General features: G+C 46.7%; 1 protein-coding gene across 1 annotated transcript in view; it reads right to left on the minus strand.

Moving 5' to 3' along the window:
- Positions 1–3,409, minus strand: part of NPTN (neuroplastin) — a 30,222-nt gene extending 26,813 nt beyond the window's left edge. The window contains exon 1 of the mRNA XM_013194092.3: positions 2,908–3,409. Within this exon, the coding sequence (XP_013049546.2) occupies positions 2,908–3,355 (448 nt within the window). The 5' untranslated portion in view covers positions 3,356–3,409. The remainder of the gene's footprint in view (positions 1–2,907) is intronic.
- Positions 3,410–10,034: the final 6,625 nt, after the last annotated feature.

A 10,034-nucleotide genomic window follows, 5' to 3' on the forward strand; every position in this document is an offset into this window, starting at 1 on the left:
TAACTGCAGAAAAACTCACAGGTACTGTAGAAATAGCTTTTTTTTTCCTGATGCTTCTCATAGATACCTCACCATTATCAACTGCATTTCTGCCTCGTGATAGCCCTGCTGGGAATTTTATCTGTGCAAGGAGCTGTTTTGGTCCTACAGGGTACAAAATTGTTTGATTACTTTTTCCATGGCCAACAAAAAGCATGCGTGCCTTCTTAGAAAACCACTACCAAGGCTTTGGAGAGGTTTTTAGGAATGTGTTTGAAATAGTAACTCAGTGTTTGAGTATTGATATATAGAGAAAAAAACTTTTGCTAGAATTCACTGCTCCTGCTGGGGTTTGTTTTAAATATTTTGCTTTGATTATGAAAGCGGTGTCCTCCAAGTTTTCAGTCCCTGCTAACCTACAGCGTCCAAAAATATTTACAGTTTTCTCAGGCCTGCTTTGCTGGGGCCTTTTGTGTCTGACTTGCAACCTCTTCAAGCTTGCGATGTGGCTGGAGACAACTGCAGCCTCGTTTACGTCTTTTCCCTGCACCTGTGTTACTTTAATTTGTAATAATTAAATGCAGTGAGGCAATTCCAGTCTGATTTAGTTCTATAAGACAAATTGCACGTGGAGTACTACTGGGATAGTAGCATCCAGACAGGGACGTCCTATTGAAAGAGAAAGACACAAGAGGCTTTTCACACACCACTTGCACTGTCCGTTTCATGTAGGTCCGGGTTTTTACATAAAGACATCCGTAAGTGATATTCGTTATCCAAACCAGTAACAAGACTGAAGCCAGAGGTAGTTCTTGGGTGCTAACTTTTAAAAATCAAGTTGCACTTGAGCTCTCTGCATTCTTGTTTTGGTATTGGACACCAGCTGTGACTTATATGACAGTGGGAAGAGAGAGGTTCTGCTCTTTGGATCCAGTTGGTGTTCCCTTTCCATGATGCTGACGACACATGAATGACACACGAGGCCAGCAGCAACGTAGCCACCATCAGCTGGAAATACCAGCACTGTTTAGACAGAGAACTCCAGCTTCAGAGACTAATTGTGTTTGCACACAATTAAGCCACCGAGAGATTTTGGGCAGTGGCTGAGGTCCACACCCTCAAGGGCAGCTTGGAAGTCTGCTCTTCCCTCCTCTCCGTTTCCAGCACGGCCATGCAGGGGCTTGGTGTCCAAGAGCTGTTTCCCAACATCAACAGGTCTGATCTCCTGACATAGCCAACATTTCGGAGCAAACACATTGAAGTATTCGGTTCAACGCTTTCTCCCACACATAAGTGTGAATAAAACACAAAACTGGAATAATCAGTCCGGTCACGCGGCACTTAGCAATGAAGTCACGGCACAGGCTCCAGAATTAGCAGCACCAGATGCGACAAGTGATGGTAGCTGGGGAGGAAGATGAGCGGTTAGGCTTCAGTCCCCAGAGCCGGGAGCTTCAATGGCCTGAGAGAGGAAGAGCCCACTTCCCATGCGGAGACATCTCCACAGCAGTTCACTCCTGAATGATGTGATCACCGTCACTGGTTTTTCATACAAGATTTTTCTCCCTCTGTAGGTCAATAGAAGCAACCGGAAGACACCAGGAACTCACCATGTTCAAGAGAACCTGAGGGTCTGAGTCAGGGGGAGTTCAGGAGACGTGACTTCTGCAAGACAAGGTTTTTATGCTTTGCCTTAAGGTTGTACTATTACCTAAAATTACGCTACTTTTGCTATTGGAGGTAATGCAAGCAATCTACAGGTCTGAGTCCTCTGGGACATCAACAGATGAAGGAGGGATCAAGCATCAGGACTACAAGCCAGGCAGGTGTGTGCTGAACAACCCAAAGCCGCTTCAATTTTCCAGGCACATCCGCATCACCGGGTTCACTGCCAATTTTTCCACATACAGATGTTTCCATTTCCCAGGGCTGGAAATTATTTGCCACCTTAGGACACTGAGAACTCACCAAGCAAGCAAGTTCTCCTGCACCTCCATGCAGCAGGCTCACGTTGCAGATTTAAGTCGCTCCGCCTATAACTCGCTATGTATGTGCTTTATCTTGTTTGCAAACGAGAGTTCATCATCTTACAAGAGATGAAATACGGTTCTGCCATAGCAGCTCTGATGACAGACTTCCAAACTCATCTGGATCTGGCTTGAAAAGTCAGCTGAATGCAGAAAAGTCTTGATCCAGAATTGCTTTTCGTTCCCTATTGTTTCAACCATATTCTCTGCTTTTGAAAGCTTTTCTGCTGCCAAAAGTTGCATTCTCAGATGAAAGTCATTTAGCTAAAGCTATTATTTCAACGTTGGACAAGGAGGTGGGTTCCCCCCCCACCCCTTTCACAGGCTGGATTAAGAATAGCTGCATCAGTTCAGTGCTGCTGCATCAGGGAACTCCTTAGGAAACATGCTGCTGTTCGGGAAGGAAAAGCAACACAACTTCATGGAAAAATCTGAACATTAAAGGTCACGTATAACCGAAAGGGAAGGATCTGCACAGCAGCATATATGCAACCAAAATCACGTGAGGAAGGCATTCAGAGGAAGTTCCAAGAGAACAGAAGAACAAAATGGTTAGACCTGGGAAGAACACAGAAATCAAATATAAAGGCACTCACGGAGAAGCCAGCATGAGGGTGGCTGGAAACCTGCTACAGAGCTACGGGGGTAGGGGAGAGGCACAAGCTCAACGCAGGGCTGGTTTCCACACACAACTATGAAACTAACCCAGGGATTTCTCCCAAGTCCTTTGATCCTACGGAGAAGATAGAGGGGTGGCAGACACATCAGCACTACGGGAACGGTGTCGGGTTCGAAACAACAGGATAAGGCAGCAGGGGGCTGATGGGGATTAGGGGAAGGCAAGGGGCACTGGGCTGCCTCTAGAAACTATGGTACCACTACGGCAGGGCGCCGAACTCACTCTGAAGGACGCTTATAGTAGCCTGGGCTCGAATCCACGTTATGGAGGGATTTTGCCTCAAGTCATTCCTCCTGGGGTCGTTGCTGGCCCTGCACTCGTAAGTCCCAGAGTCTTCCAAGGTGAGGCGGGTTATTCTCAGCACGCTCACCCCGTTCGCCCCGTAGGCGGTGTTAATGGTGACACGGCGCTTCCGCGCGCCATCCCACAGCTGTTTGAAAGACTCAGCCCGGTTGACTTCAGCGTACCACCACTGGATCTCTGGAGTGGGGTTCCCAACCACATCACAGTACAGTTCAAAGGCGTCCCCCGTGAGTTTAGTTTCTGACATGGGCGACTTGACAAACCCGGCTAGAGGGAGGGGCAGCAGAAACGCAGTGACAGACCAGCAGAAAACAAAAGATCTCAAAGAATAAAGCAACGAGGTGCAGAAAACAGTTAGATAAGACATCTACAACAACAGCTGTTAACATGACTTTTGGAGCAGAAGCTCACCACAGGGCACTGGCAGGTTGTAGTTGGAGAGCATTCCCCGCCAGCAGCATCGTGGGAGGCACGGCTTCGTGGCACAAAATGCTTGTCCCCACGGCCCCAGGGTGGCACAAGGGCTCGATCCTACAGGGCTGTGCTCGCAAAGACCCGGGCTGCAGGGCACACTGCGTCGAACCAGCTAGGAGATGACTCCAAGCTGTAGAGCACGCTGGTGGGTGTCAAACCTTTCATTTGGGTCAGCCTTCCTGCTGACGGGTGTTAAGTGTTCATATCCAGATGTCTTTCTCTAAAGAGTTGTCTCGTTTTGTAAGACCTATCTACACGGTGGGGGAAGAAGTGAAATAAAAAGGGAAAAACTCTACGCAGCTCGTGTCTGTGAGCTCTGCTTTGACCTTTTTTTCCACCTATTTTGGACCTGTGAGGCCTGGAAGTCCTCAGGACACTGCCAACCCACTTCCCTGAAGCAGACGGACCACCAAGGCTGCGAGTGTCTCTCACCCTTCCGAGGCAAAGGGAATTTCCCTGGTACACACGTACATAGGCAGAAGGACTGCTTCCCTTATCTAGGAAGTGCCTTTGGTGCTGTCTGTCCCAAGAGACCATACAATTTTTGCCTTTGGAAACAAGACACCATGCTGTTGATCGTCAGCCCAAAATATCCTTACTTCGAAGTCCTTCAATACTTACCAGCTTCTGAGCAGCGTTAAGAGCAAGCACACTAAACTGTCCTTCAATCCTGCTTCCAAAGGTCCCTACTGAAAGCCACGTTGCCTTAAAGCTGGTCCCTCCCCCACCGCCTCCCCCGAAAACCCAAAGATTACAATACAGCTGGCCAGACAGATTAGGCAGCAAAACCCATCAGATTGCTGTGCTGCCCAGGCAGCGGGGCTTCGCGGCGGAGTCAGGAGTGCCACACAAAACAAGATCGCTTCATCCCTCCCCCTCAAAATCATGGCTTATTTCCAGGAAGAGGACTGGTGAGGCAATTCGATGGTACAATTTCTGATGCACGCTTATTTAGGAGCTGTCCCCCGATGGCGCAGCCCTGCCTGAAGAACAACTGCAATAGCTGCAAGAACAAAGGCTCAGAAACCAGACAGATTAACCCCAGAAATCATTTCTGTTATCAGCTCATTGGTGAGGACTCTCTCAGCACGAAAGGCAGGTGAGCTCTGTGCTGGGTAGAAACACTACTGCAAATAACCCACTGCTGCAGGGAGAGAGGAAAAGCTGCTGTGCCCTAATTAGCAGCAGTCACAAATAATGCGAAGAGCACCGCTGCTGTTTCTTGAGGCTAACAAGGCTCACACTGTTCTCACACTGCTGCTTCGGCTAACAAAGGAGACCGGGTTATGATCCTGCTCTGCTAGACTGTCCCCGTTTCAAGGGACACTGAAGGAGGAAGGCTTTGAATTTCCAAAGAGGCAGAAATCCAACAGCGAGTCCGGCGTCTGCTGAACGTGGTACACTGGATGCAAAAGGCAATAGCACATGGCACAGCCTACCTTCTTTCCATCGCTCAGCAGTTCCTTCCCTGAAATTACAGTCTTTTTTCCCCCCCTGCTTGCCCGCTGTAACATGGAAATGCCACTCAGAGCTGAGGAGATGACAGCAGCTCGGGAAGGCTGCTCTGACAGCCTCATCACCCTGCAGGCTCCCGGCTGCCACCAGCAGCAGAGGCGAGCTCCCTGCCACCAAAGGGATCACCAAAGTCAAAGCCCAAGTGACCCAACGCCCCGGGGCTGTGATCCCAACCAGCTCTGCCAGCTGTCCTAGCCACTACGCAACCACTGCTGCCGCAGAGGCATCTCGTGGCGGGGACGAAGGGGTGCAAGGGTCAGTTTCAAACCACCAGTAGCTGCACTGCTGCTGGGGCTATGCTGTAGGCACACGTAGCATGAAAGAGGACTGTAAATCCTCTTATTAAGAGAAGTATCAGCAATTTGGATAGGCCAAGCTGCCAAAAGCTTTCAGTTTTGAATTTGCTTCTGCATTAGCTAAGCTGTTAAGTTCTTGTAACTTGTGCACAAAGCCTAAAAATAATAGAAAGAGATTAAACCGGACAACTGCATCAAAAGGTCCCTTTAGTAAATACTCTCCGGGTTTAAGTTTTAAACCCTAGGCTTCCATCAGTTTCAAATCCCCTTGAAAAACAATGCCTCAGATTACGATAAATTTCAGTGCAACGCTATCAGGATCTGAGAAACCATGTCAGCAGCGCAGACAACTCCATAATGATGGCAAAGAAAAACGCAAACTGGATTTGTTGGCTCCCTGCACCCCACCAAGAGATAAAAGCGCTCTTTAAAAGGGTGTTCCAGGTTACAATAAAAATTCTGGGAGGAAATAAATGGGAATGAAGGTGGTAGAAGAGCCTCCATGTACAGATTAATCAAGACTTAGCATTACAAAGGACTGGCAGAGCTATTAAAAACTCTGCACAAGAGTCTCAGGTTCATGTTTTGCATTTTCAGTAGTTCAGGAACAGCAAAGGCAATAGATCAAACAGCATCAGTAAGTTGAGGCAATGCTTCCAGCTACTGTACATCTGCCAGAGGGCCATTTCTGATTAAAACATCCAGCCAGAAGCTACAGAAAGAGCTGAAGCCTGTCAGTACCAAGCAGTCGTTAAAAAAGGGCAAAAAAAAGCTAAACATTACACTGAGCGCTTGCTGTAACACAACGGGAGCCTGGAAGCTGAAGCACTCCTGCTTTTTTGGCAATTGTCAGGGATTTCCATAATTGTTCAAAACCAAACAGAAAATGACACTGTGCAGATTTCACTGCTTACATAAGAGGCTTTCGGAGCCCAGCAGTTTCCTTACTTGGTCTTCTCCAGAGCGCAGCACTCGCTGCTTTGTTATTATCGTGTTCTGCACAAGCCTAGAAATAGGAGCATCAGACGAAAAGCTGCACATCAGAATACAGGCAGGTCACGGCAGGGCCATGGCTCTATTACAGCAATTACACTACTCACAGCTGAAAACTGAAAAGCGGCTTTGTGAAATTCCCCAAAACTGCAGGAAGCACTGGTGGCAGGAAGGATTTCCAGCTTCAGCTCCCAAGTGTCAGCGGACAGAAGAGCAGAGCTGGGGCCAGCATCCATACCCTAAGATCCTATCGGCCCACGGGAAGTAGAAGAGCAGCCCACATTTTAAGTGATCCCTTATTCACTACGATAGAAATAAGCACCTTTACATGCTTAGAAGAAAGCATTCCTATCAAGTTTCAATAGTTTCAAATGACAGCTGTGGGTTCTTCACAGTCATCAACAAGTAGTTCTGTTACACAGGCAGTTTTCCTCATTAAAAGAAAAAGGCATTGTGTTGGGGTTTATTTTTTTATTTATTTTTTTAATGCCAATTGCTATCAGGCATCAAAGAACAACAAAACCTATTGTTAAACCTCCCACAAGGTCTTTACAGAGTATTCACGATACTCCAGAGCGTAAGCAAAGCAACGCATGATAGTCCAGCAGATGTAGCAAATCAAGTACACTGTTATGTTTTCAACACTTGTTAGAAATTCGTGGTTATCTGTCTGACAGAATGAAGAACTAGTAGCAATACTCTTAAATTGCTTATAAAGTGAGGTTTGTTTGTTGCAGATTTACTCTCCCCTACCAATTTTGAGGAAAAAGGTAAGGAAAGCGATGGATTCTAGAACAAGAGAAACAAACTAATGCCTAAATACAATTCTGCCAAAGATGAATGAAACCCAGTGCACAGCTCTTCACACAGGCAAGACGTGATCATGGTAATCTGTATTTTAGCGAAAAATTGCTAAGATCCAGAGTTAGGCAAAAGGTATTTTGAAAGGCAGGCAGGTGTGCTTGAACTGGGAGCGGGGGAGAGCTTGGAGCTGTTCAAAAGGGCGGACAAAATTGTCCATATGCAACAAAAGAAGCACATGAAGTGGACTCCCAGGGCCAGAAAGCTGAAAAAGCTCAACACTGATCAAGTGTAGAGTTCAGGAGAGGAATAGAAAAGAATACTGAAGATGAAGAGTTTAAATAAGTGTAGAAGCTCAGCCTGGCCACACCTGAGCAGACTTACTTTCATTCATTGATGGAAGACACCCTTCTGATTCATTTTGCTTCTGTTTAGCTCCCTGTTGGCCAAGCTATGGCAAAAACACGACCCGCAGCTTTACGCACCACCAGTACCCCCCCAGCTTGGGGTGGCAGCAGCACCCTTCCACCCACAGCTACTGCCCATACTGACAGGGGCCAGAAAAGAGGCAGCAGCAGCTTACCTACGTAGGGAAGATGCATGGGAGAAGCAACAAGGCTCATCTACTTGCTGCTGTGGTCGTGTCATCGTAGCACTGAGTTCTGCATAAAGCTAAAGTAAAGCTTAAACATATTGGAAGCACAGAGAAATATTTAACTAACTCTGAGCAGCTTCTGAAGCCTGTAGAGGAGCTTGTGTTCTACCTTGGCTGGAGCCCAAATGCAACAATACTCAAAAGACAATGCCCAAACAGCTTTAACCAGTATCACAGGGACTAAAAACCTTCTCAACTTCCTCGCCTGCTAGAATGAATGTGCAAAAAAGGATCTTTGACAGAGACCAACAACCAGTATATCAGCAGCAATCCACCAGTCAAAAAAACAAACTGAAGGAGGTACCTGACAGAAGTCAGGTACCTTTGGTTGCAAAAACGCCTCTCCTATCAATTTAAATAAAAACATTTAAATATCTTTTAAATATCCTAAACTTCCCACTAGGTTGCAAAAGACTCAACACCAATGGCACTGGAGAAGCAATGGAGGAGTAATACTATCCTAAATAAACGTCCTAAGAAAGAAGTTAAAAATAAAACAAGGGTTTGGCTTTAAGGAGATGCAGATAAATGTTAGCTAAGGAAGTGTTAAACCTGCCCCAGCACACAGACAGAATCAGCCAGAACTAAACGAAATGGAGGTACTGCAAAAAGCCCTGCTAATGCAGAACAAATGGTAATTTCTCTAGGCACGTAACATGTATCTGGCATAAGATTAAAGCTGAAAAAAGTGCAAGTCCATCAAAGAAGACGTGGTCTTAAAACAAAGTCCGCAAAGATAGGAGAACAGGAAGGCCACGGAGTTCAGAGCAGGGCACAGGCACCAGGACGTACAAAGGTGACTGGAAAGAAGGAGCATGAACTATTTCTAAGAACATATCCAGCCACAAGAAATAGAGCTGCAACAAAGCGATTTTACAACCAGGACAGAGCACTGCACATCTCTGCCAGGCAAGCTGATGCTCCTCCTGCCTTCATCTTGGGGTGAATTCCGCTTGGAAGAAACAAAACACAGTTCAAGGCTCAGAAACGAGGAAAGCATTTGCAAAGCTAGTGCAAAAAGCACACCTGATTTCAGCAGGAGGCCCACACCACGGCTAAAACAGACTGCTTCAGGACTCTGTGCTGTGCAGATTGTCTGCCTTCACCACCCAAACCTCTGTGCAAACAGACAGGGCTGATGTTTCCTGTCTGTCCTATTACCCTGCCACATGCCCACATTTCACAGCTTCCACAGCTCCCAGGCCTCTAGCACAGGTCTGGCCACTTCATTTCTGTGCGCTGGCTGAGAGCCTTGCCTGCAGTTATACCCAAAATAATCCAGAGAGATGAGATACAGGTGTCACTCTACCAAATACCATCACCCCCTTCACACTGAGGCTCTCCCACCAGAAATAGGCAGTAGGATCAAAGGGTGTCTCCTTATAAAACTCTTTTCAGAACAGCAATTAGGAAATGGGTCTGAATTAGAGACACTGATATCTTTTTCCCCAAAAAACATTCTTCCAGCTTTCCCAAATACCCCGGGCTCTGCGCCTGCAAAGACAAGCAAAGCTTCACAACCACTGGCATACGCTGCAGAGGGACTAGATAAATCTCTTCATCTTCTGTCCTGGAATGACAGAAAGAACTGCATTCATGAGGATTTAAGAGGGGAGAACGCAATATAGCCAGATTCAAATAAACGTGCTTCTGAAATGCTCGTTGGTATCGTCTCCTTCCAAGGAAGTCTGCTCCTGACACCAGGGCTCGGGGCTCACAGCATGGTTGCAGCACCAGGGAGCGACCAGATTTCTGCTTCGGGAAGTGGAACGAAACAATAAAGACACCAAATCTCAGCTCTTCTCAGGTGCTCCTCAGATAGCTTTGCCCTGCCCTCCAGTTAGCCTATTTTCACCTTTCTTACAGGGCAAGTCTCACTTGTATCAGGATATCAAAGGAAGCTATGCCAGAAGTCACCCTCCTCTCCCCACCTTCCCACTGCGCCCATCACCTGGGCTTTGAAAGCCTGAGCCCAACTATCTGCTATTTAACTGCGACTTTGCCTAATTAACACCTTCTTCTTCACTGAAAGGTGTTAATTATGTGATTTTTTTTTTCAAGTGGGAGAAAAAAAACACAGTCACTTCGACAAAGTATTGCATTTTATATCAGGTAGAACAAAAAAAGGCAGCCTCATTACCGTTGAGTGTCTTTCCAATTCTGACCTTTACTAAAACAAAGGATTTGAAATTAAGTTAAATCTGTACCAAAAGAGTGACAGCCAAAACGCCAGCTGGAGCAGAGGGCTGTAAACACTTAATTTCATGGAAAGCACTGAAACGTCCTGCCTGTTTTCACCTATCAGCTAGCAG

Source organism: Anser cygnoides, chromosome 11, assembly GCF_040182565.1.
Source record: "Anser cygnoides isolate HZ-2024a breed goose chromosome 11, Taihu_goose_T2T_genome, whole genome shotgun sequence".
NCBI lineage: Eukaryota > Metazoa > Chordata > Aves > Anseriformes > Anatidae > Anser > Anser cygnoides.